The sequence below is a fragment of the Sorex araneus genome, chromosome X (assembly GCF_027595985.1).
Source record: "Sorex araneus isolate mSorAra2 chromosome X, mSorAra2.pri, whole genome shotgun sequence".
Lineage (NCBI taxonomy): Eukaryota > Metazoa > Chordata > Mammalia > Eulipotyphla > Soricidae > Sorex > Sorex araneus.
In genome coordinates, this window is record NC_073313.1 from 347,102 (window position 1) to 374,436 (window position 27,335).

The window sequence follows — 27,335 nt, forward strand, 5'->3', positions numbered from 1 at the left end:
ACCACAACAACATGAAGAAACAGCGCAAATACCCACCGAAAGGCGAGGACGATGAAAGGAGTCCAGAAACCTCAATAGGCGTTTCCTGCAAACTTGAGCTCTCTGATAAAGAATTCAGAATTGAAATCCTCAAGATGTTCAATGGACTCAATGGAAAGATTGACAACATAAAGGAGGACCTGACAGAAACAGTACAACAGACAACCAAGAAAATACAGAAAGAAATTTAAACCAGAAATAAAAAACCTACAAAGAGAAATGAAGGATTAAGTAGATGAAATCAAAAACTCTGTGGCTGCCCTCAACAATAGAATGACTGCAGAGAATGACAGAATCAGTGTGTTTGAAGATGAGCTGCAAGAAGCCTACAGGCAACAACAAAGGAAGGGAAGGGACCTCAAAATAGCTCTAGGACAACTCAGAGTTCCAGGGGATGATTTCAAGAGGAACAACATTAGAGTTATTGGAGTACCAGAAAGATGGGGAACCAACCCTAACGAAAAAGCCAAGTCACACAAATCATTGCTGAAAAGTTCCGAGAGCTGGAGAATGCAGGCATCCACATTCAAGGCGCCCAAAGGCAAAGAGACTCTAACAGGAAAACCCCAAGACATATCATAGTTAGAATGATGGACGTCATGGATAGAGACACTATACAGCAAGCAGCAAGGTCTACCAAGGGAATCACAGACAAAGGAGCTCCCATTTGACCTAGCAATACCACTCCTGGCAGTATACCCCACAGAGGCAAATACATATAGTAGAAAAGACATCTGCATATCTATGTTGATTGCAGCACTGTTTACCATATCCACAATGGTTAAAAAAACAGGGTGCCCCCAAACAGATGACTGGTTAAAGAAACTTTGGTATATCTACACAATGGAATACTATGCAGCTGTTAGAAAACATGAAGTCATGAATTTTGCATATAAATGGATCAACATGGAAAGTATCATGTTGAGTGAAATGAGTCAGAAAGAAAGAGACAGACATAGAAAGATTGCACTCATATGTGGAATATAAAGTAGCAGAGACGTACAAGCTAGCAATGATGCAACTTCTGGCAGAATTCTCTCTGGAGTTAGTTACTAAAATACGGAAATCCAGAACCTAGCGGCTGCTACTGTGGCCTCACAACTTCATATCTCTTCATTCTCAGCAAGGGAAATCAAATTATCAAATGTTTTTTTTTCCTGCAGTTCAGACTCTGGTGGAGGGGGAAGCTCTAAACAATAATAGTGAGTTTTTTGTTTGTATGTAATCAAAGTAAAGAGAAAGTAAAGTGATACTTATCAGCTACACAAGCGGGGTTAGGGGCAGGAGGGCTGGGGGTGGGTGGGAAGGAAGTTTACTGTGGTTCTTGGTGGCAGAATATGTGCACTGGTGAAGGGATGGGTGTTCGAGCATTATGTAACTGAGACTTAAGCTGAAAGCTTTGTAATTGTCCACAAGGTGATTTAATTTTTTAAAAAAAGGGTTTCACCCCAAAACCGCGCGGCCGCTGCCGCGGCCGCGCGACTTAATGTCATCTTAGTATGAGCAATATGTAATGGTTCCTTTCTAATGGGGCGGACTTTTGTGGGAGATCCTAATAGTAAGTCTGTTGCTGAAATATTGAAGGCAATCAAAGTGGTAGCCATCTCACTAGACTGAACTAAGCTATATCCCCACGCCGGCTGAGAAGAAATTTTCTTCTTTCTCGGGAAGAAACGCGGTGTGTCATCAACTACAGTGTGATGTCCATTAAGCAAACAGACCTGGTGGCGTGGGAATGGGATATAAGGGGAAAAATTAAGTACAAGGAACAGCGGGACGCTGGTGGAATCTCGAGCCGGAGCCGACACCAGCGCAAGACCGTCGGTTCCAGAGACTGCTTGCAGATACTCTACAAGTCTATCAACTAAGCCAGAGCCCCACGCCTGCTGATGACGGGAAATAACCATCCTTTTCGGGTTTTTTTTCCCTTGTCAGGCAGCGTGGCGATTACTAAAACAGGCGTGAACTCGGTGGCGCGGGGCAAGGGGGAAAAAGAAAAACTATGTAACAAACAGCGGGACTTAATATCTCTATATTCTTAGCAATGGAGAAATATCAAATGCCTCCTTGGCAATAGGACTGCTTTTCTTTTTTGGGGGAAACCCCAACAACGGTAGTGAGTTGTGTGTTGAAACATGGAATGTAATCGAAATAAGGCGTAAACGAAGTGAAACATATCATGTGCAAGGGTTGGGACTGGGGAGGTGGGAGGGGGCGGCAGGTATACTGGGGGGGTTGGTGATGGAAGATGGGCACTGGTGAAGTGAAGGGTGTTTGAGAACTGTATAACCGACATAATCCTGAGAACTATGTAACCCTCCACATGGTGATTCAATAAAATTTAAAAAAATAAAAAAATAAAAAATAAAAAAAATAAATAAAAAAAGGGTTTCACAATGCTTGGGTTCAGAAGTGTGGAGACAGGCACATTTCATAAGGAAGCAGGGAGTGAGGGAGGGATAGTGGGAAGAAGGGAGGAAGGAAGAAAGAAAGAACGAAAGAAAGATGTCGGGGATAGGAGCGATCCTGTATGGCTTTGAAGGTAAATCAAGCTATAGAAGAATGGGTGCAGAGACTTTATAATTGCTTTACAACAGATAATTCTTAGAATCAAAATAGCATTGATCATTAAATTTCGGATAGACTTTAATTCCTGAACCGGTTTTGAATCATTGTGAAACGTCACCATCATATTCTGGACAACTTTCGAGACTTAGCTAGCCCCGTGGGCATGAGAACACTCATCATCACATGGGCATTGAATTATATCATTTATCCTTTTGAATACAATGGAATTATTTGCTTAGATAATTTGGGTGTTTGTGCCTTGTCATTCTTTAAATATTAATATACTTTTGGGTGCAGAGGGATGCCTTCATGTGGCCAACCCAGGATTGATTTCCAGTACCCCATTTGATTCCTGGGGCACTGCCGGGAATGATCCCCGAGCACAGAGCCAGGAGTCAGCTCTGGACACCTTCAGATGTGACCCATAAACCAAAAAATAAAACAAGCACTTTAATATAATTGTGAAGACTGTACTTATCAATAGAGAGTTAAAATTAAAATTTTACCATTTAAATCATTACGTGTACGTGGTTACGGTCGGTTTAAATTTCATGGCCCTAATCCACAACATATCTGAAACCCATCCCCACCAGCGGGAAATTTATGAAGATGGGTAAAGTAAGACCAACTCATTTTTATCATTCTCATATTGCTGCTAGAAAGGCAATTTTCCCAAGGAAACGACCACAATTTTCTTTTTGTTTTTTTTTTCTATTTTTCTATTTCTTTCACCCACACCAGACAGGTACTAAACAGTTGTTATGTCTGCCCGTTTACCAACTCTCAGCAAGCAGTTCTTGTGCAGAGTGATCCTTTCCAACTACCATCGTCATAGTGGATCCTTCTCTATCCCAACTGCCTTATCCCCAGCACAGCCTGTGGACAGCTTCCAACCATGGACCAGTTCTCCTGGCCCTTCTTCCCACCATCTTTGGGTATCTTTCTCACACTCTGGTTTCTATCTCCCACCAATGAAGTGCAAAAGTTGTTTTTTTGGGGGGGGAAGGAAGTGATTGCCAGTGGCTGTTTCCGGCTTTGCACTGGGGAATTTTGGCGGTGCTTGGGGAACCACATGGGATGCCGGGGATCGAACCCGGGACTGCCACGTGCAAGACAAAATGCCATATGCACTGTTCTATCACTCTGATTACAACTGAAAATGTTTAGAGAGTAGAAATTCCTCTAAATTACGACATTGGCCACATCATGTTGTCTGGTGTTATATCCTACCCTTCTCTCTCCTACCAGACAGCTAATGCTGCTCACTCACGCAGTGTTGGACACACGTTCAATCATTACCTGGGAAGTCAGAAGAAATAGACTTGAGATATGGTCTCATCACTTTCTCTTATCAGTCAAGTGACGTGCATGGGAAATCCAATCAATTAGTAATCTAGTTAATAAGTTGCAAAAATATGTTCCGCAAATAGCTTATCTTATTTCCCACCCCGCTGCCAAAGACACTACAAAAAAGGATTGCTTTTGCCTACCAGGACCGAATTGCAATTTCAATAGAGACCTCATTGCTTGAGTCCTCACGTCCAAGTAGGTATTTCTGTGCTTTACAAATAGAGTCTTTGCATCATACACAGTTTTGTGCATAGAATAATCAGTTTATTAATTTAGGCATTGAATGGGATACATCAGCGTGTGGGAAACAAAGAAAGAGAAAAACATGGGCTGAGGTCAAGATGATAGTGGGAAAGAAGGAATTACAATTTGACTCGTGATTCGGGTATCTGAGATGCTGCTGCGTTCTGTCATCACGATTTGGAGATGTCTACAAAAATAAAAACATTAATTAAAAAAAAACATCTTGAGTTGGTTCCAAATGGTTCCATCAAGCTAATCAGTTTTGGGAAGGGGAGAGGCAGTTATCAATGTCATCTGAAAGAGAAATGTTACTGTAGAATTTGTTGCATGAAGCTTAATCTGTGATATTCAGGGTAAGAACTTCACAGATATGATACATGTAGCTGTAAATGATCTTCTATGAGGTCTTACATCAAGAAAGTAAGGTAGAAATGTGTTCATGGCTGTAGGACATAGGGAATTGAAATCTGCAAGTGTATAACCTACAGGGCTTCTTTTCTAAACTATTTCTGGGAGCTAGGAGTAACTGGACCTCCCTTGGCTATGCTCAAGGACCAAATGCGGTGCACAGAATATGCAACACAATGTCGACCACACACCAAACTGGACCCATGAGACTTCCTTATATCTCATGACCATTATAGAAGCGTTTGCATTATAGTTTGCGGTCACTAGTATTCACGGGGTAAATCCTCATTCAGAGTTCAATGCTTCATCAATTTGGAAAAACTTTTGTGCTCAAAATATAGGATCCCACCCTATGGTGAGCGTGGAGCACGATTTAAACCCACACTCGTGCACGTGTCTATATCAACGCCCTTGCCCACCCTTTCATCAGAAGAGCTGTGTCTGAGTTTTGAAACAACCCCCCCCCAAAGACATCCTGACCTCTTAAAATATCAGGAGATACCAGGTCATCACTCACCCAACTGGCGTTCTTACTGAGGGCAGGTATCTGTGGAAGACAATGAATAGAGCGTTCAAAACAAGAGCTGATACTTTCAACATTTCTAACCACTGCACTGGTCAAAAACTTTATTTTTTTCAGAACCCAGGTGTCCAAGGGAAACTTAGCAAAGAAGTTTTCCTGGATAAAATTTCATGATGGCCACTTTTATACCCGAGAAGAGCAAATAATGAATTTACCTTCAGATTGGTAACGTATGATGTTTTCTAGGGGAATACCGTGTTCCTTAACCAAGTTTTCGTACATTTTGCGATCGGCGTCAGTGGGTTCATAGCCAGGTCTTACTGCAATGGGCAGAAAAGAAGGGAAGGAAGACAGTCATTAGAATGCATCCCAACACTCAAAACGGGATAGTGACACCCTTATAAAGACGGACAGATGGCCCCGTCTTCTCCAGGCTGACCATTTTCTTGGATACAACATCACTCCCTCCCCAAGCCTCTCCCCTGGGCCCCAACAGGTGAGTCATTGCTGACAGAGATCTCAAGGAGGAGACTAAGTGAGCATAGCAGCATTTCACAGGTCCCAGGAGCAGAGCCTGGGGTATTTCACATCACGACACAAAGGCAACCAAAACTGTACTGTCCTGAACGTTTCACACTCAATTATTGGCAGGGTGGCCCCTGCCACTAAACTCCCTACACAGTCTTACTGTATGCTGGCCTGGTGAAATTTTGGAGCTGAAAAGTATCTGTCACCTATTTTATTCTTTCCTGGAAACCACTGTCACTGTGTCACTGTCATTCTGTTGCTCATCAATTTGCTCCAGCGGGCACCTGTCACGTCTCCATGGTGAGACTTGTTCTGACTGTTTTTGGCATATCAAATATGCAATGTGGATCTTGCCAGGCTTTGCTATGTGAGCAATATACTCTCGGTCGCTTGCCGGGCTCTCCAAGAGGGACAAAGGGATAGAACCCGGGTCGACCGCATGCAAGGCAAACGCCCTTCTCCCTGTGCTATCTCTCCAGCCTGCAAATCAGGTACCAATTCTCAAATAAGCATCGAGAGAATGAGTTGAAGCTGGAGTTTAGAAAATTGCCAAATTCTATTCCTGTAATCTTACATTCTACAGACGGCTACACTTTCTAGTATTCTGGAAACTTCAGGCATGGAAAGAAAAATCTGGGAATTTTGCACTAGTCCCCATCCCGTTTGATTGCGTGAATCCAATTGCTCGGTATCAGGGCATTGGAATGAGTTTGATGTTTTTGGCATCTGGGCAGATTCAACTCACACTCAACTCACACCGCCAACTGCAAGTCAATAAAGTATTTGTGCTAAATATATCGTAGATTTTCGTACATTTTCATAAATATATCATGATCTATCATAGATTTTGCATACGATACTACATAACACAGGTATGTTCATTTGCTAAAATCAAAACTTGATGTACTTGAGTGGGAAAATACAATCACTTCAGTAAGTGGACAGTGCATTCTGGCATTGGATTAAAGGACACTCCAAATCTCCAGAAAATGTGGGCGTTTTTTTTATAATGCATGTATGTAATCTTTCCTTAAGTAAGGTCTATGTGTCAAAACAATCCCTGATTATACTCAGAATGAGAGACATACCTGCACCCTTAACCATATTCGTGACGGTTCCGGTTTCATCGGTGTTCCGGATACAGATGACCAACACGTTTTTGGATTGATCGCAGAAAGTGAAGTAATTTTGTCCTTCAACTGAAGAAGAGAGAGAGAGAGAGAGAGAGAGAGAGAGAGAGAGAAATGGCACATGTGTCTCAAGCTTATGTGAAAATACTTTTCAATACATAATCTTTTAAAGGATTATTAGATTTTGTCACTGTCACTGTCATCCCATTGCTCATCGATTTGTCACATCATTTTCATCCAGTTGCTCACCAGTAACGTCTCCATTATGAGATTTGTTGTGACTGTTTTGGGGCATATCAAAAACGCCATGGGTAGCTTGCCAGGCTCTGCCATGTGGGTGTGATACTCTCAATGGCTTGCTTGGCTCTCCAAGAGGGGCAGAGGAATCTAACATGGGTCAGCTGCGTGAAAGGCAAACACCCTACAGCTGTGCAATCCCTCCATCCCATTGGATAGTGTGGTCAATAAATGTATTAAAATAAATAGACTTTTTTTCTTTTGGTTTTGGGCGATAGCCAGTGGTGCTTAGGGCTTTTTATAGGTTCTGGTGCTCAGGGATTAAAGGTAATGACTCTCAGGGGACCATTTGTATTGCCGAGATTAGATCTGGGGTCATCCATCTCTAAGGTAAGCACGCAATACAGTGAAGAATAGGTTCAACTATCATCATTTGAAAATAGAAAATCAAACTGTCCCTTATTTTGACCTTGCGTGGAAATTTAAATTGTTGCCAACTGAGAGGCTTTTTCCTACGGTAGTGTTTATAATTTGTGGTGGGGCTGGATAGAGGATAAGGAGGTCAAGAAATCTTCAAATGAACTTAAAGCCCATGAACTTAAAAATATATATACAAACACACACACACACACACACATATATATATATATATGTATGTTTATATACAGACACCTCTCAGAGAGCCCCACATACTACCAAGAGTATATCACCACCACAGGCAGAGCCTGGCAAGCTCCCTGTGACATATTTGATATGCCAAAAACAGTCACGATAGCTCTCATTCCCCTGACCCTAAAAGAGCCTAAAATCTTTGGGAAAGATGAGTAAGGAGAGGATGCTAAAATCTCAGGGCTTGTTTTTGGAAAATCATATGGACTCTTGTCAAGAAATTAGAAATTGATCTCCCATTTGACCCAGCAATACCACTGTTGGAAATGTATTCCAGAGAAGCAAAAACCTATAGTCTCAATGGTATCTGCACTTCCATGTTCATCGCAACACTGTTTACAACAGCCGGAATTTGGAAAAAAGCCGAGTGTCCATGAACAGATGACCGGTTAAAGGAACTTTGGTACATGTATATAATGGATTACTCTGCAGCTGTTTGAAAAGAGGAAGTCATGAACTTTGCATATAATTGGATCAACATGAAAAGTATCATGTTAAGTTAAATGAGTCAGAAAGAGAAGGACAGACATAGAAAGACATTGCACTCATCTGTGGAATATAAAGTAACAGAGTAGGAGACTAACACCCAAGATTAGTAGAGATAAGTACCAAGAGTTTGGCTCCACGGCCTGGAGGCCAGCCTCACATGCTGGGGGAAAAGGCAACTCAGATAGAAAAGGGAACACCAAGAAAAATGTGGTTGAAGATCCCGCTCGGGAAGTGGGAACGGAGATGCGTGTTGAAGTAGACTAGAGATTGAACACGGTAGCCCCTCAATACCCCTATTGCAAACCACAACACCCAAAAGGAGAGAGAGAACAAAAGGGAATGCCCTGCCACAGCGCAGGGGGCTGGAAGTATTTTGGGGTGGGTGGCATTCTGGAGTCATTGGTGGTTGAGAATGGACACTGGTGGAGGGACAGTTCTCCAACATTATCTGAGGGAAACACAAGCACGAAAATGTGTGAATCTGTAACCGTACCCTCAGGTGATGGAATAATTTAAAAAAATAATAAATAAATTTAAAATTAAATAAATTAATATAAGATCCCAGGGTTGGGAGTAATAGATACGGTACTGGCGCCAGCTTGAGTAATTAAACAAACAACAGCATAACAGTGATACAGTGATACTTAATATAATTAAAAATTAAGAAAATAAAAGACTAGTCCCTCATCCCGGAAGCACATGGACTCACAAGCAGTGGTGTATTGATCAGAACCAGGTGCTCTGTTTCCGACCAGGGTGACCTTTTCGCACACTCCATTGTTTCTGAAAACCAAATCAAGAAAAAGATCCGTGATTCCTCCCATACTTCCCACGGCAGCAGCGCTGCCTATAGCTGGATGAAGAAAGTATGGCACGGACACACACATCAGTCAGCGACAAGAGGACGTCAAGTCGCGATTCCAGGGAGAAACTTCTGGACACTCGATCTGCTGAGTGGATTGAGTCAGAGAGAGAGAGAGAGAGAGAGAGAGAGAGAGAGAGAGAGAGAGAGAGAGAGAGAGAGAGAGAGAGAGAGAGAGAGAAAGGGAGAAAGAAAGAGAGAGAGAGGTGGGGGAAGAACATCCAGAAGGATCTCTGACATATATGCACTTTAGTAATCTATCCTGATTTCAGGTATTTCCAACATCACAATGAGTATTCAGCATATGCCGAATTGACAGTGATTTTCAATTCTCTCTCTCTCTTACATACATACTTTTCTCTCTGATCTTTGATTCTCCGCATCAATAACTCGGTTGCTGTTTGCTGATGAAACATCACACTTGGGGAGAACTATCTCTCACTGCATGTCTATGATTCAGTTATCAGTGTTCTACATATCATTCATCATGTGTGGTAATCTTTAACCAAAAAAATGGGCAATGATTGTTCAGTGGTCAGATCAGAACTTTTTTTTGTCATTTACTGATTCACATTTTTTTTGGTAAAAAGATATTTTCCGTAAACATTCAACAGTTGATATATGGAACCATTAATTTAGGACTGAGTCTATCATCAAAAATATCACTGGATAACCCTTTATACCCGCGTATAAATCAAAAATGAAATAGAGTTTCTAAAATATTTCAAACTGACATGAAATACAATGACTAATCGATGATATCGTGGTCCTTAGACTCTCAAGGAAAACTTCGTCCCTAATTATTTTTTTCTGTCATTGACAATGCAGTTAAACAGCTTATGGATGAACATTCTGGACACTTAGGGTACCCACTGGAGAACTTCTCTGAACCAAGTTCAGAGACTCAAATTCTTGAGTATTCAGACAAATCACTAACCACACTCCATCTGGAAGAGCAAGACTCAACATGTGTTCGTGAAGTGAAGAAGTTTGTGACTTGGGGCTGGAGTGATAGCACAGCATGGAGGGCGTTTGCCTTGCATGCTGCCAACCCGAGTTTTTTTCCCAGCATCCCAACTGGACCCTGAGTACCACCAGGAGTCACTCCTGAGTGCATGATCCAGGACTAATCCCTGTGCAATGCTGGGTGTGACAACAAAAGAAAGGAAAGGAAAAGAAAAGAAAAGAAAAGAAAAGAAAAGAAAAGAAAAGAAAAGAAAAGAAAAGAAAAGAAAAGAGAAGAAAAGAAAAGAAAAGAAAAGAAAGGAAAGGAAAGGAAAGGAAAAGAAAAGGAAAGAAAAGGAAAAGAAAAGAATAGAAAAGAAAAAAAAAGAAAGAAAAGAGAAAAGAAAACTGTGACTTTAGATGCACGGAAATGTCACTTACATCATCCAGAAAGTCAAGGTAACAGAATTACATTGTCTGTCATTACAATTGACGTCTCTCAAGAAGCCTCTGAGTGGCCCATTTTCTTCAATCTTCTCTTTATTGTCGGCAGAATCAGCGAAGAAACGCCACTCACCTGTGTTCTGGAAAGAAAAGTTCCAATGAAGAAGGATAATCACACTTTTCACTTTTCTCATAAACTCCCATCCTCAACTATTCTTGTACTTCATTGCACATTGGGGAAAAAAATGCAGATTGTTTAATTGGACCAAGCCAAGTAGTGCTCTAATGCTCACTGGGTAGAATAACAGAAACAAGGATTGATAAGATAGAAAGAAGATTTATAGAATTGTAAAAAAAAAAGAATTGGAAACTCTCAAGTATACAATCGCAGGTTCTTGTAATAGAAAAAAAATTAAAAATAGTATTCACTCATATACCATAAAAACATGCGGGATGTCAGCAAATTAACATCGGCTTCTCTTTCTTTTGACTGCGAATGAAAATATATGGAAACCCCCTTTCTTCCAGATTGGAGGGAATAATGTAGAGAGATGAAAGAGATTGTTTGATTGCGATCAGATCCATGTATCAATATGTGTATCAAGTGTTCAGCACCGAGGCTAGAGAGATAGTACAGTGCTAGGGTGCCTGTCTAGTACTGGGATGTCCTGGGTTCAATCCCTGGCATCCCAGATGGAGCCTAAGTTCCACTAACAGTGAGTCCTTAGCTCAGAGCCCGGAATAATCCTGATCACTTCAAGGTGTGCCCTTCACAACAAAAATAAAAAATACCATACAAAGTAGAGTGCAGAATACACAAACACACACACACACAAACACGGATCAGCTCTTCCCTGATACCTTCTTGTGCAATTTGGCAGAGGCCACGGCCACGAACAGAGCCAGGAGTACAAGTTTCATCTTGCCGATGTCTTGGGGTTCTTCTTGCAGAGAAGTGGGAAAGGCAGGATGAAGGCACTGCAAAGGTGTTCGGCTTTTTATAGCACTGCTCTGTGGACCCGACACAGAACCGACCAATGGTGGACCAGGTGACCCAATACGGAGGCTTACGTGTATGGAAATATCTGTTTGGTGTTCAAGACAGCAGTCACGCCATAGTGACATTTGTTTTAAGGGAAGCTTAAGTTGGAGTGGACAGCTGACCTTTAGATTCAAAGCCAGAACAAAGGATAGACGGACATTCACGTCTTCAAGGGCAGTGACATTCATTTCTCTTCTTCATTATCCTGAGTTCCACCTGGGCCCAATACTCCAAGAACGGTGTTCCTACTCTGACCCTAGGTTGCATGGCACAGATAGACTTAACTGCATTTTCCAAACTCAAAACTTGCTTGGATGCAATTATAATTTTGATAATTTTCTGCATTGTGTGTCTAATCCTATCAACTGCGGATTAACATCATAAGAGTATAGTACCTTTCATTACTTAAATATGAGTCACTGTCTTTTCATGGACAAATCTGCTTCACTGTATCTCCAGGAGGTCAATATGCACAATCCTTAAAAAGCTTGCAGGAAGGATGACGGATATCTTTCTACATGGGTTTCTCTTTAATGGGTGTTGAAACCAAGCAGACACCATCGGCTCTTGTTCTTCCTTATTAGTCTTATGATAGCGGCATGCATACTTTTGCCACTTTACTCCTTGTAATCTTGGTTTTCTTCACTCTCATGTTTTCCATTGTCATTCTGAGAGAAAGGATCATTGATCCTTCAAGGATGGTGTAGCCAATTGGGAAGGAAATTTTCATTGAATTGACCTCGGACTGGAAGGGAGGCAAACCGTATCATTTTTTGTGCGTGATCATTGCCGTAGAATAATGACCTTGATTGTTCTTCTTCAATGAAAGTCTTCATTCAAACGCAGAGAGCAACACTCTTTATTGATAATAATATTTCTCTTTTATTTTTAGCATTTTGTTCTCTTGTAACTCCCAGAGCTCTGAGATCATTTCTCAACATTGTGCCCCCTGTTTAATCCCTGTGTGCGGTGGCCATCGCAATCTATGTTTTATCTTTCACGAAGTCCCCACATGTCTTCAGTACTGTGCCGGGCTGACAAAGAAGCCTTCCTCTTCTCTTCTCATCAGAAACATCCACACACGTCTAGGGGTTGGGCTGATGAGAGTCTCACCTGTAGGTATTTCCTCACACATACACATTAGATAATACAGGGAGATCATTCTGGTCTCTCCATCATGGGGAAGTTAAAGAATATTTGTCTAAGAGATTATCTCAACAGCTTGATCTTTCATCTAATAATCCTCTTAGAGAAAATTACATGACCTTCAAATAGCAATTGATTCTCCTTCTCTCTCTCTCTCTGTCTCTCTCTCTCACTCTTTCTGTCTGTATATATATATAATATATTTGTAAATAGCCAATACATATATACTCTATATACTTGTTCTTATACAGTTTTACACTACATACTCTCTATAGTTTTTAAAACCAGCCTTAACATGTGTATAGATTTATTTTACTTTTTCTTTAATTTAATTTCTTATTTTTATTGAGAATCAGTAGCTTCGGATGTTCTTCATAATGGTTTATCATACACATGACTCCGAAAGCCTACCCCAATAGACCCCATCCCTCTCCCAAAGACCCTAGCTTTCCTAACATTTTTCTCAACAGTCTTTATATATATATATATATACATATATATATACATATATATATGTATATATATATATATATATATATATTTGCTTTTTTGGTCACACCTAGCGATTTTCAGAGATTACTCCTGGCTCATGTACTGAGAAATCACCCCTGACGGTTCTAGGGGGACCCTATGGGATGCTAGCAATCAAGCCCAGGTCAGCCGCATGAGAGGCAAACTCCCTTCCCTCTGTGCTATTGCTCCAGCCCCAATATTTTTATTATTGATCAGCCTGACACACTCTCTCTCTTCACTGTTGGTGAGAACGTGAGTTCCAGATTCTCCATGGCCATAGAGTGTAGGATAAGATTGGTTTGTCCTTTCAGCCTTGCAGCAGGGAGCTTAGGTTTATTGGTTTACTCCCATCTCAGTGCTCACATTCCTCTGAGTTTACCTGTAACTTCTTTGTGTTCTGTTGACCTGTAAATATTGGTTTTCCCCTCCTCTTAAGTCCTTTGTTTGGTTATTTTAGAGCAATGACCTTTTTTTGTATAGAAACTAGAAGACAGTCAATGCTAAGCTTTTGCAACCTGGGAGTTAATTGACTCGGAATGATATTTACCTCCTGGCCATCTGTTCTCTCGACCTAAGCCTCAGCTGCCCTTACTTCCTAGCACCCAAAAAGCTGGGGCCCAACGAGGACTGGATTGACCCAGGGCAAGCGGTGAACTATGTGCTACCCTGGCATCAAGATGGGCCTGGCCAAAGTGCCATAATGCTTAACTATAACTTAAGAGCTGGTCATGGACAAATGCTGTCATGATCCAAAAAGCGATAACTGGGGCTGGAGCGATAGCACAGCGGGGAGGGCGTTTGCCTTGCATGCAGCCGACCTGGGTTCGGTTCTCAGCATCCCATATGGTCCTCTGAGCGCCGCCAGGAGTGATTCTTGAGTGCAGAGCCAGGAGTAATCCCTGTGCATTGCCAGGTATGACCCAAAAAAGCAAAATAAAATAAATAAAATAAAAGCAATTACTAGATTTAAACTTCTAGGGTTAGGAATGATTAATCCACCTGAGCACTGGAGTCTGAGTCTATGATGAGATGTCCCTAGGAGAGTCATGCTAAAATGCTCAATATATCTGTGTCCATATACAGTTACTCATATTAAGAGTAGAATTAAGATGTTCATTAAGATGTTGATTAAGTTATTGGTCTCAGCAGAACAGAAACACCTCTAGGTGGGATTTCTGCCCTTGAGCCTGATGGGCAGTCAGGAAGGGCTTTTTGGCTATGTTGATATTGTTGGACAGGGTGTGTTGACTACCCCCAATTCTTGCTAGTTGGGGAGAGATGAGAGAGAAACCAGGGCAGCAATTTCTTTGGACTTAATTATTAGAATGCTAAAATAAGTAAATCCCAAACCCCGTGGCCATGACCTCATATCTCTTCATTCTCAGCAATGGAAAACAAATTATCCAATGCTTCATTTACTGCAGGTCTGACTTTACAGGGGGAAACTCAAAACTATAATCGTGAGTTTTTCGTGGAAATGTTTAATGTAATCAAAGTAAAGAGAAAGTACAGTGAAAATTATCAGCTACACAGGCCGGTGGGTGGGGTAGGGGGGAGGTATACTGGGATTCCTGGTGGTGGAACACGGGCACTGGTGAAGGGATGGGGGTTTGAGCATTGTATAACTGAGACTTAAGCCTGAATGCTTTGCCACTGTCCACATGGTTATTCAATAAAAAAAATTGGGGCCCCTCAACCTGCCCTTCTGCGTCCCTGCTTGCTCCTTGGACCCTGAGTACCCCAGCACTCCTCCCCTCCAAACTGCTGGCCACTCTGCACCCCCAAGCATGGCAGCCGTTCTGACTTCCGCACAGGTGTGTGACATCCCCTAGACCCACCCTTCCGCATCCCATCCTGCTCCTCAGACCCTCAGCACCCCAGCCTTCTGTGTCAGGTTGTGGGGAAATGGGCGTGGCCAAATGGTAAGGAGGCGTGGCCTAGGCAAAAAGAGGGCGGGGCCTCTTTTCCACTTGCAGATACTCTCCTTAAACCCATCAATATGTTGTTACATCTCACCCTTCTTTACCTATGTCATGTCAAAGAGTAATATCCTAGATACCCGTAAACAGTAGGACAATGCAACACAACACTTCACATAAGTATTAAAGGAAAATCTGAGTGGGAGGCCATGTTCTACAAGGAGAAAATAAAAAGGCAACCACCATTGACTGAGCCCAACCAAAATCCTTTTTCGCAACAAGAGGGAAGAGGGATACTAATATTCAAGGTCCTTTTCCATACCACCACAACAACATGAAGAAACAGCGCAAATACACACCATACGGAGTGGACGATGAAAGGAATCCAGACCTCAAAAGGCACTTCCTGCAAACTTGAGCTCTCTGATAAAGAACTCAGAATTGAAATCCTCAAGATGTTCAGTGAACTCAATGGAAAGATTGACAATTTAAAGGAGGACCTGACAGAAACAGCACAATAAACAGCCAAGAAAATACAGGAAGAAAGGAAACCAAAAATAAAAACCTACAAAAAGAAATGAAGATATTGCTAGATGAAATAAAAAACTCTTTGGCTGCCCTCAACAATACAATGACTGCAGAGGAAGACAGAATCAGTGGGCTGATGATCAGCTGCAAGAAGCCTAGAGGCAACAACAAACAATGGGAAGGGCCCTCAAAATTGCTCTAGGGTGACTCAGAGTTCAAGGGGATGATTTCAAGAGGAACAACATTAGAATCATTGGAGTACCAGAAGGACAGGGAACCAACCCCAACGAAATAGCCACAGTAAACAAATCATTGCTAAAAAGTTCCCAGAGCTGGAGAATGCAGGCATCCAGATTCAAGGCGCCTGAAGGGTGCCAGCTAAAAGAGACCCTAACAGGAAAAGCCCAAGACATATCATAGTTAGAATGATGGACGTCATGGATAGAGACACTATTCTGCAAGCAGCAAGGATGAAGAAGGAAATCACAGACAAAGGAGCTCCCATTTGAATACCACTCCTGGGAATATTCCCCAGAGAGGCAAAAAGGTATAGTAGAAATGATATCTACATTTCTATATTCATTGCAGCACTGTTTCCAATAGCCACAATATGGAAAAAACCAGGGAGCCCTAAAGCAGATGACTAAAAAAGATGTTAAAAAAGCTTTGGTATATCTACACAATGGAATACTATGCAGCTGTTCGAAAACATGAAGTCATGAATTTTGAATATAAATGGATCAGCATGGAAAGTATCATGTTGAGTGAAACGAGTCAGAAAGAAAGAGACAGACATAGAAAGATCGCACTCATATGTGGAATGTAAAGTAGCAGAGACGTACAAGCTAGCAATGATGCACTTCTGTTAGCTATCCCTCTGGACTTAGTTACTAAAATACTAAAATACAGAAATCCAGAACCTTGCGGCAGCTATTGTGGAATCACAACTTCATATCTCTTCATTCTCAGCCATGGAAAACAAATTATCAAATGTTTTCTTTCCAGCAGGTCTGACTCTGTTGGGGGGGAAGCTCCAAACAATAATAGTGAGTATTTTGTTTGAATGATATTAAAGTAAACAAAAAAGTAAAGTGAAATTTATCAGGTACACAAGCGGGGTGGGTGGCTGTTGGGCTAGGGGGGAGGTTTACTCTGGTTCTTGGTGGTACAATATGTGCACTGGTGAAGGGATGGGTGTTCGAGCATTATGTGACTGAGGCTTACGCCTGAAAGATTTATAATTGCCCACATGGTGATTCAACAAACAAAAAGGGAGGAAGGAAATAATGGGTTCACAATGCTTGGGTTAGATAGTGTGGACACAGGCACATTTCATAAGGAAATAGGGTTACTGTTCACTCTGTCAATTCTCACTCTGTGACTAGATGTTTCAGAGACACATGGAGAAAAGGAAAGATGGGGAAAATGTTTTCATTATCTCATGGACGATTGAAGGAAGGAAGGGGCTGGAGAGAGTATAGCTGTTCATGCACTTGCCTTGCATGTGGCAATCCTGGTTTCATTCTTGGCATTACATAGAATCCCCTAAGCACTTCCCAAAGTCATTCCTGAGTGCAAAGCCAGGAGTCTCAACTGAACATTGCTGGGTGTGGCCCAAAATGAAAATAAAGGAGAAAAAAAAGGAAAGGAAGGAATAAAAGAAGGAAAGAAAGGAAGAAAGGAAGGGATGGAAGGGAAGGAAGAGAAGGAAGGAAGGAAGGAAGGAAGGAAAGAAGGAAGGAAGGAAGGAAGGAAGGAAGGAAGGAAGGAAGGAAGGAAGGAAGGAAGGAAGGAAGGAAGGAAGGAAGGAAGGAAGGATGGAAGGAAGGAAAAAAGGAAAAAAGGAAGGAGAGAGGTAGGGTGGGAGGGAGGGAAGATAGTAAGGAAAAAGGGAGGAAGGGAGGAAGAAAAGGAAGGAGGTAACAAAAGGAATAAAAGAAATTTAGAAGGGAGGAATGAGGAAAGAACAAAGGAGAAGAAAGAAAAAAGAAAGGAATGAAGGAAGGAAGGAAGAAGGAAGGAAGGAAGGAAGGAAGGAAGGTAGAAAGAAAGGAAGGAAAAGAGGGAGGTATGGAGCGAAAGAAGGGAAGTAAAAAGAAGGGAAAAGAAGTAAAAAGAAGTAAAAAGTAAAAAGAAGGGAAGTAAAAAGAAGTGAAAGAAGGGAAGTAAAAAGAAAAAGAGAGAAATAAAGAAGGCCAGAAAGCAAGGATGGAAAGAAAAAAGGAAAGAAGGAAAGACAAAAGGAAGGAAGAAAGCAAGAAGGAAGGAAGGAAAGAGAGAGGAAGGAGGAGAAAGGCAGGGAGGGAGGGAGAGAAGAAGGAAGGGAGGAAGGAAGAATGAAAGAATGGTGTCTGGGATAGGAGCAGTCCTGGTATTGCTTTGAAGGTAAATCAAGCTATAGATGAATGGGTGCAGGGACTTTATAATTGCTTTACAACAGGTGCGTGTTTGAATCAAAATAGCATTGATCATTAAACCTCGGATAGACTTTAATTCCTGAAACGGTTTTGAATCATTGTGAAACGTCACCATCATATTCTGGACACCTTTACAAACTTAGCTAATTCTGTGGGCATGAGCAATACTCATCATCAAATGGATATCGAATTATATCATTTATCCTTTCGCAGATAAGTGAATTATTTGCTTAGATAATTTGGGTGTTTTAAATATTAATATACTTGATGGGCCCAGAGAGATGCCTTCACATGGCCAACCCAGGATTGATTCCCAGTACCCCATTTAATTCCTGGGGCACTGCCGGGAATGATCCTCGAGCACAGAGCCAGGAGTCAGCCCTGGGATCCTTCAGATGTCACCCATAAACCGAAAAAATAAAACAACACATTAATATAATTGCGAGGAGTGTACTTTTCAGAAGAAAGTGAAAAAATAAAATTTTACCATTTAAATAATTCCGTGCACGTGGTTACGGTCGTGTTAAAGTTCCTGGCCCTGATCCCAACATAACTGAAACCCATCACCACCAGCGGGAAAATTATGAAGATGGGTAAAGTAAAACCGACTCGTTTGATCAGCCTGATACTGCTGTTAGAACGGTCATTTTCCCAAGGGAAAGACCACAATTTTCTTTTTTTTCCTTTTTTCTTTTTGCTTTCACCAACACCAGACAGGTACTAAAGAGTTCTTATGTCTGTCCATTTTGCCAACTCTCAGCACGCAGTTCTTGTGCAGAGTGATCCTTTACAACTGCCTTCATCATGGTGGTTCCTTCTCTATCCCAACTGCCTTATCCCCAGCACCGCCTGTGGACAGATTCCAACCATGGACCAGTTCTCCTGGCCCTTCTTCCCACCATCTTTGGGTATTTTTCTCACACTCTGGTTTCTATCTCCCACCAATGAAAGCAGTCATTCGATGTCGGTCCCTCTCCCTCTGACTCACTCAGCGTAAGACTCTCCAGGTTCATCCATTGAAGTAGTTTGACAGAAATCTTTGGATTTGTCTCAAAAAAGACTACCCACAACACACATCTTTGATAGAGTTCAGTTAAGGAGGTGAGTGTCCCCTACAAGTGAACTTCGCAAGCAGGTCATTGGGCGTTCTGTCCTATTGCAAGCAGACCATTGTCTATGTAATTGCCTCATTAACTTTTGTCCCCCTGCTCTTAACTAGATACTCTATTCTTTGCAGCTTTTTTGTATGAGATGTTCCCCGTCCTAGTCTAGGATGCTGACATGATTTATAACCTCCTGCAAATTTCAGCCACCTTCCTACTTTCAGTGAGAATTCTGTCATTCAAAAACGACTCATACTTTGGGGAAGAGCCTTAAGTGGAAACGTTGTTTTTTGGGGGGAAGGATCACACCCATTGATTCCCAGGGGCTGTTCCTTGCTTTGCACTCGGGAATTACTCCCGGCGGTGTTTGGAGGACCACATGGGATGCTGGGGATTGAACCCTGGTCTGCCACGTGCAAGGCAAATGCCCAACGCACTGGACTATCTTTCTGGTTACAAGTGAAAATGTTTTGAGAGTAGAGATTCCTCTAAATTACAGCATTGGCCATATCATGTTGTTTTCTGTGATATCCTATCCTTCTCCCTCTTACCAGACAGCTAATGCTGCTCACACACACCGTGTTCGACACATGTTCTAGCATTAACTGGGAGGTCAAAAGAAAAGACTTGAGGTATGGTCTCATCACTTTCTCTTATCCTTCATTTGAGATGCATGTGATATCCAACCAATCAGAACTCTAATCAATAAGAATCAAAAATATCATCCTCAGATAGTTTATCTTATTTCCACCCAACCCCGAAAAAGACACTTCCAAAAAGCATTCCACTGGCCTACCAAGACCAATTTTCAATTTCAATGGACACCTCATTGACTGAGACCTCACATCCAAGTAGGTATTTCTGTGCTTTACAAATAGAGTCTTTGCATCACACACAGTTTTGTGCATAGAATAATCAGTTTATTAATTTAGGCATTGAATGGGATACATCAGCATGTGGGAAACAAAGAAAGAGAAAAACATGGGCTGAGGTCAATGTGATAATGGGAAAGAAGGAATTCCAATTTGACTCGTGATTCGGGTATCTAAGATGCTGCTGCATTCTGTCATCACGATTTGGAGATGTCTACAAAAATAAAAACATTAATAAAAAAAACATCTTGAGTTGATTCCAAATGGTTCCATCAAGCTAATCAGTTTTGGGAAGGGGAGAGGCAGTTATCAATGTCATCTGAAAGAGAAATGTTACTGTAGAATTTGTTGCATGAAGCTTAATCTGTGATATTCAGGGTAAGAACTTCACAGATATGATACATGTAGCTGTAAATGATCTTCTATGAGGTCTTACATCAAGAAAGTAAGGTAGAAATGTGTTCATGTCTGTAGGACATAGGGAATTGAAATCTGCAAGTGTATAACCTACAGGGCTTCTTTTCTAAACTATTTCTGGGAGCTAGGAGTAACTGGACCTCCCTTGGCTATGCTCAAGGACCAAATGCGGTGCACAGAATATGCAACACAATGTCGACCACACACCAAACTGGACCCATGAGACTTCCTTATATCTCATGACCATTATAGAAGCCTTTGCATTATAGTTTGCGGTCACTAGTATTCACGGGGTAAATCCTCATTCAGAGTTCAATGCTTCATCAATTTGAAAAAACTTTTGTGCTCAAAATATAGGATCCCACCCTATGGTTTAGTTCCATAGTGAACGTGGAGCACGATTTAAACCCACACTCGTGCACGTGTCTATATCAACGCCCTTGCCCACCCTTTCATCAGAAGAGTTGTGTCTGAGTTTTGAAACAACCCCCCCCCCAAAGACATCCTGACCTCTTAAAATATCAGGAGATACCAGGTCATCACTCACCCAACTGGCGTTCTTACTGAGGGCAGGTATCTGTGGAAGACAATGAATAGAGCATTTAAAACAATAGCTGATACATTCAACATTTCTAACCACTGCACTGGTCAAAAACTTTATTTTTTTCAGAACCCAGGTGTCCAAGGGAAACTTAGCAAAGAAGTTTTCCTGGAGAAAATTTCATGATGGCCACTTTTATACCCGAGAAGAACAAATAATGAATTTACCTTCAGATTGGTAACGTATGATGTTTTCTAGGGGAATACCGTGTTCCTTAACCAACTTTTCGTACATTTCGCGATCGGCGTCAGTGGGTTCATAGCCAGGTCTTACTGCAATGGGCAGAAAAGAAGGGAAGAAAGACAGTCATTACAATGCATCCCAACACTCAAAACGGGATAGTGTCACCCTTATAAAGATGGACAGATGGCCCCGTCTTCTCCAGGCTGACCATTTTCTTGGATACAACATCACTCCCTCCCCAAGCCTCTCCCCTGGGCCCCAACAGGTGAGTCATTGCTGACAGAGATCTCAAGGAGGAGACTAAGTGAGCATAGCAGCATTTCACAGGTCCCAGGAGCAGAGCCTGGGGTATTTCACATCACTACACAAAGGCAACCAAAACTGCACTGTCCTGAACGTTTCACACTCAATTATTGGCAGGGTGGCCCCTACCACTAAACTCCCTACACAGTCTTACTGTATGCTGGCCTGGTGAAATTTTGGAGCTGAAAAGTATCTGTCACCTATTTTATTCTTTCCTGGAAACCACTGTCACTGTGTCACTGTCATTCTGTTGCTCATCAATTTGCTCCAGCGGGCACCTGTCACGTCTCCATGGTGAGACTTGTTCTGACTGTTTTTGGCATATCAAATATGCAATGTGGATCTTGCCAGGCTTTGCTATGTGAGCAATATACTCTCGGTCGCTTGCCGGGCTCTCCAAGAGGGACAAAGGGATAGAACCCGGGTCGACCGCATGCAAGGCAAACGCCCTTCTCCCTGTGCTATCTCTCCAGCCTGCAAATCAGGTACCAATTCTCAAATAAGCATCGAGAGAATGAGTTGAAGCTGGAGTTTAGAAAATTGCCAAATTCTATTCCTGTAATCTTACATTCTACAGACGGCTACACTTTCTAGTATTCTGGAAACTTCAGGCATGGAAAGAAAAATCTGGGAATTTTGCACTAGTCCCCATCCCGTTTGATTGCGTGAATCCAATTGCTCGGTATCAGGGCATTGGAATGAGTTTGATGTTTTTGGCATCTGGGCAGATTCAACTCACACTCAACTCACACCGCCAACTGCAAGTCAATAAAGTATTTGTGCTAAATATATCATAGATTTTCGTACATTTTCATAAATATATCATGATCTATCATAGATTTTGCATACGATACTACATAACACAGGTATGTTCATTTGCTAAAATCAAAACTTGATGTACTTGAGTGGGAAAATACAATCACTTCAGTAAGTGGACAGTGCATTCTGGCATTGGATTAAAGGACACTCCAAATCTCCAGAAAATGTGGGCGTTTTTTTTATAATGCATGTATGTAATCTTTCCTTAAGTAAGGTCTATGTGTCAAAACAATCCCTGATTATACTCAGAATGAGAGACATACCTGCACCCTTAACCATATTCGTGACAGTTCCGGTTTCATCGGTGTTCCGGATACAGATGACCAACACGTTTTTGGATTGATCGCAGAAAGTGAAGTAATTTTGTCCTTCAACTGAAGAAGAGAGAGAGAGAGAGAGAGAGAGAGAGAGAGAGAGAGAGAAATGGCACATGTGTCTCAAGCTTATGTGAAAATACTTTTCAATACATAATCTTTTAAAGGATTATTAGATTTTGTCACTGTCACTGTCATCCCATTGCTCATCGATTTGTCACATCATTTTCATCCAGTTGCTCACCAGTAACGTCTCCATTATGAGATTTGTTGTGACTGTTTTGGGGCATATCAAAAACGCCATGGGTAGCTTGCCAGGCTCTGCCATGTGGGTGTGATACTCTCAATGGCTTGCTTGGCTCTCCAAGAGGGGCAGAGGAATCTAACATGGGTCAGCTGCGTGAAAGGCAAACACCCTACAGCTGTGCAATCCCTCCATCCCATTGGATAGTGTGGTCAATAAATGTATTAAAATAAATAGACTTTTTTTCTTTTGGTTTTGGGCGATAGCCAGTGGTGCTTAGGGCTTTTTATAGGTTCTGGTGCTCAGGGATTAAAGGTAATGACTCTCAGGGGACCATTTGTATTGCCGAGATTAGATCTGGGGTCATCCATCTCTAAGGTAAGCACGCAATACAGTGAAGAATAGGTTCAACTATCATCATTTGAAAATAGAAAATCAAACTGTCCCTTATTTTGACCTTGCGTGGAAATTTAAATTTTTGCCAACTGAGAGGCTTTTTCCTACGGTAGTGTTTATAATTTGTGGTGGGGCTGGATAGAGGATAAGGAGGTCAAGAAATCTTCAAATGAACTTAAAGCCCATGAACTTAAAAATATATATACAAACACACACACACACACACACACACACATATATATATATATATATATATATATATGTATGTTTATATACAGACACCTCTCAGAGAGCCCCACATACTACCAAGAGTATATCACCACCACAGGCAGAGCCTGGCAAGCTCCCTGTGACATATTTGATATGCCAAAAACAGTCACGATAGCTCTCATTCCCCTGACCCTAAAAGAGCCTAAAATCTTTGGGAAAGATGAGTAAGGAGAGGATGCTAAAATCTCAGGGCTTGTTTTTGGAAAATCATATGGACTCTTGTCAAGAAATTAGAAATTGATCTCCCATTTGACCCAGCAATACCACTGTTGGAAATGTATTCCAGAGAAGCAAAAACCTATAGTCTCAATGGTATCTGCACTTCCATGTTCATCGCAACACTGTTTACAACAGCCAGAATTTGGAAAAAACCCGAGTGCCCATGAACAGATGACTGGTTAAAGGAACTTTGGTACATGTATATAATAGTTACTCTGCAGCCGTTTGAAAAGTGGAAGTCATGAACTTTGCATATAATTGGATCAACATGAAAAGTATCATGTTAAGTTAAATGAGTCAGAAAGAGAAGGACAGACATAGAAAGACATTGCACTCATCTGTGGAATATAAAGTAACAGAGTAGGAGACTAACACCCAAGATTAGTAGAGATAAGTACCAAGAGTTTGGCTCCACGGCCTGGAGGCCAGCCTCACATGCTGGGGGAAAAGGCAACTCAGATAGAAAAGGGAACACCAAGAAAAATGTGGTTGAAGATCCCGCTCGGGAAGTGGGAACGGAGATGCGTGTTGAAGTAGACTAGAGATTGAACACGGTAGCCCCTCAATACCCCTATTGCAAACCACAACACCCAAAAGGAGAGAGAGAACAAAAGGGAATGCCCTGCCACAGAGCAGGGGGCTGGAAGTATTTTGGGGTGGGTGGGATTCTGGAGTCATTGGTGGTTGAGAATGGACACTGGTGGAGGGACAGTTCTCCAACATTATCTGAGGGAAACACAAGCACGAAAATGTGTGAATCTGTAACCGTACCCTCAGGTGATGGAATAATTTAAAAAAATAATAAATAAATTTAAAATTAAATAAATTAATATAAGATCCCAGGGTTGGGAGTAATAGATACGGTACTGGCGCCAGCTTGAGTAATTAAACAAACAACAGCATAACAGTGATACAGTGATACTTAATATAATTAAAAATTAAGAAAATAAAAGACTAGTCCCTCATCCCGGAAGCACATGGACTCACAAGCAGTGGTGTATTGATCAGAACCAGGTGCTCTGTTTCCGACCAGGGTGACCTTTTCGCACACTCCATTGTTTCTGAAAACCAAATCAAGAAAAAGATCCGTGATTCCTCCCATACTTCCCACGGCAGCAGCGCTGCCTATAGCTGGATGAAGAAAGTATGGCACGGACACACACATCAGTCAGCGACAAGAGGACGTCAAGTCGCGATTCCAGGGAGAAACTTCTGGACACTCGATCTGCTGAGTGGATTGAGTCAGAGAGAGAGAGAGAGAGAGAGAGAGAGAGAGAGAGAGAGAGAGAGAGAGAGAGAAGGGAGAAAGAAAGAGAGAGAGAGGTGGGGGAAGAACATCCAGAAGGATCTCTGACATATATGCACTTTAGTAATCTATCCTGATTTCAGGTATTTCCAACATCACAATGAGTATTCAGCATATGCCGAATTGACAGTGATTTTCAATTCTCTCTCTCTCTTACATACATACTTTTCTCTCTGATCTTTGATTCTCCGCATCAATAACTCGGTTGCTGTTTGCTGATGAAACATCACACTTGGGGAGAACTATCTCTCACTGCATGTCTATGATTCAGTTATCAGTGTTCTACATATCATTCATCATGTGTGGTAATCTTTAACCAAAAAAATGGGCAATGATTGTTCAGTGGTCAGATCAGAACTTTTTTTTGTCATTTACTGATTCACATTTTTTTTGGTAAAAAGATATTTTCCGTAAACATTCAACAGTTGATATATGGAACCATTAATTTAGGACTGAGTCTATCATCAAAAATATCACTGGATAACCCTTTATACCCGCGTATAAATCAAAAATGAAATAGAGTTTCTAAAATATTTCAAACTGACATGAAATACAATGACTAATCGATGATATCGTGGTCCTTAGACTCTCAAGGAAAACTTCGTCCCTAATTATTTTTTTTTCTGTCATTGACAATGCAGTTAAACAGCTTATGGATGAACATTCCGGATACTTAGGGCACCCACTGGAGATCTTCTCTGAACCAAGTTCAGAGACTCAAATTCTTGAGTATTCAGACAAATCACTAACCACACTCCATCTGGAAGAGCAAGACTCAACATGTGTTCATGAAGTGAAGAAGTTTGTGACTTGGGGCTGGAGTTATAGCACAGCATGGAGGGCGTTTGCCTTGCATGCTGCCAACCCGAGTTTTTTTCCCAGCATCCCAACTGGACCCTGAGTACCACCAGGAGTCACTCCTGAGTGCATGATCCAGGACTAATCCCTGTGCAATGCTGGGTGTGACAACAAAAGAAAGGAAAGGAAAAGAAAAGAAAAGAAAAGAAAAGAAAAGAAAAGAAAAGAAAAGAAAAGAAAAGAAAAGAAAAGAAAAGAAAAGAAATGAAATGAAAGGAAAGGAAAAGAAAAGGAAAGAAAAGGAAAAGAAAAGAATAGAAAAGAAAAAAAAAGAAAGAAAAGAGAAAAGAAAACTGTGACTTTAGATGCACGGAAATGTCACTTACATCATCCAGAAAGTCAAGGTAACAGAATTACATTGTCTGTCATTACAATTGACGTCTCTCAAGAAGCCTCTGAGTGGCCCATTTTCTTCAATCTTCTCTTTATTGTCGGCAGAATCAGCGAAGAAACGCCACTCACCTGTGTTCTGGAAAGAAAAGTTCCAATGAAGAAGGATAATCACACTTTTCACTTTTCTCATAAACTCCCATCCTCAACTATTCTTGTACTTCATTGCACATTGGGGGAAAAAAATGCAGATTGTTTAATTGGACCAAGCCAAGTAGTGCTCTAATGCTCACTGGGTAGAATAACAGAAACAAGGATTGATAAGATAGAAAGAAGATTTATAGAATTGTAAAAAAAAAAAAAGAATTGGAAACTCTCAAGTATACAATCGCAGGTTCTTATAATAGAAAAAAAATTAAAAATAGTATTCACTCATATACCATAAAAACATGCGGGATGTCAGCAAATTAACATCGGCTTCTCTTTCTTTTGACTGCGAATGAAAATATATGGAAACCCCCTTTCTTCCAGATTGGAGGGAATAATGTAGAGAGATGAAAGAGATTGTTTGATTGCGATCAGATCCATGTATCAATATGTGTATCAAGTGTTCAGCACCGAGGCTAGAGAGATAGTACAGTGCTAGGGTGCCTGTCTAGTACTGGGATGTCCTGGGTTCAATCCCTGGCATCCCAGATGGAGCCTAAGTTCCACTAACAGTGAGTCCTTAGCTCAGAGCCCGGAATAATCCTGATCACTTCAAGGTGTGCCCTTCACAACAAAAATAAAAAATACCATACAAAGTAGAGTGCAGAATACACAAACACACACACACACACACAAACACGGATCAGCTCTTCCCTGATACCTTCTTGTGCAATTTGGCAGAGGCCACGGCCACGAACAGAGCCAGGAGTACAAGTTTCATCTTGCCGATGTCTTGGGGTCCTTCTTGCAGAGAAGTGGGAAAGGCAGGATGAAGGCACTGCAAAGGTGTTGGGCTTTTTATAGCACTGCTCTGTGGACCCGACACAGAACCGACCAATGGTGGACCAGGTGATCCAATACGGAGGCTTACGTGTATGGAAATATCTGTTTGG

At 41.5% G+C, this 27,335-nt stretch overlaps 2 protein-coding genes across 2 annotated transcripts; both read right to left on the reverse strand.

Moving 5' to 3' along the window:
- Nucleotides 1-4,205: 4,205 nt before the first annotated feature.
- On the reverse strand, nt 4,206-11,399 carry LOC129400076 (lipocalin Cav p 2.0101-like). The gene is made up of 7 exons (XM_055122990.1): nt 11,297-11,399; nt 10,433-10,575; nt 8,894-8,967; nt 6,748-6,858; nt 5,347-5,451; nt 5,126-5,155; nt 4,206-4,387 (listed from the first exon to the last, which is right to left on the reverse strand). The coding sequence occupies exons 1-6, from the start codon at nt 11,354-11,356 to the stop codon at nt 5,139-5,141; spliced, it is 510 nt and encodes a 169-aa protein (XP_054978965.1). The 5' UTR covers nt 11,357-11,399; the 3' UTR covers nt 4,206-4,387; nt 5,126-5,138.
- An 8,602-nt stretch (nt 11,400-20,001) lies between these two features.
- LOC129400093 (lipocalin Cav p 2.0101-like) lies at nt 20,002-27,221 on the reverse strand. Its single transcript, XM_055123081.1, has 7 exons — nt 27,104-27,221; nt 26,232-26,374; nt 24,729-24,802; nt 22,562-22,672; nt 21,161-21,265; nt 20,940-20,969; nt 20,002-20,189 (listed from the first exon to the last, which is right to left on the reverse strand). The coding sequence occupies exons 1-6, from the start codon at nt 27,161-27,163 to the stop codon at nt 20,953-20,955; spliced, it is 510 nt and encodes a 169-aa protein (XP_054979056.1). The 5' UTR covers nt 27,164-27,221; the 3' UTR covers nt 20,002-20,189; nt 20,940-20,952.
- Between the last annotated feature and the right edge of the window lie 114 nt (nt 27,222-27,335).

Bases quoted from the DNA above. Each gene is read 5' to 3' on its own strand.
- LOC129400076 (XM_055122990.1), bottom strand. From the start codon at position 11,356: ATGAAACTTGTACTCCTGGCTCTGTTCGTGGCCGTGGCCTCTGCCAAA. The intron at 10,576-11,296 runs GTATCAGGGAAG...TTTTCTTTCCAG, and splicing joins CTGCCAAATTGCACAAGAAG to AACACAGGTGAGTGGCGTTT. The intron at 6,859-8,893 runs GTGAGTCCATGT...TCTCTTCTTCAG, and splicing joins TGATCAATACACCACTGCTT to TTGAAGGACAAAATTACTTC.
- LOC129400093 (XM_055123081.1), bottom strand. From the start codon at position 27,163: ATGAAACTTGTACTCCTGGCTCTGTTCGTGGCCGTGGCCTCTGCCAAA. The intron at 24,803-26,231 runs GTAAGTGACATT...TTTGGTTTTCAG, and splicing joins ACCTTGACTTTCTGGATGAT to AAACAATGGAGTGTGCGAAA. The intron at 22,673-24,728 runs GTGAGTCCATGT...TCTCTTCTTCAG, and splicing joins TGATCAATACACCACTGCTT to TTGAAGGACAAAATTACTTC.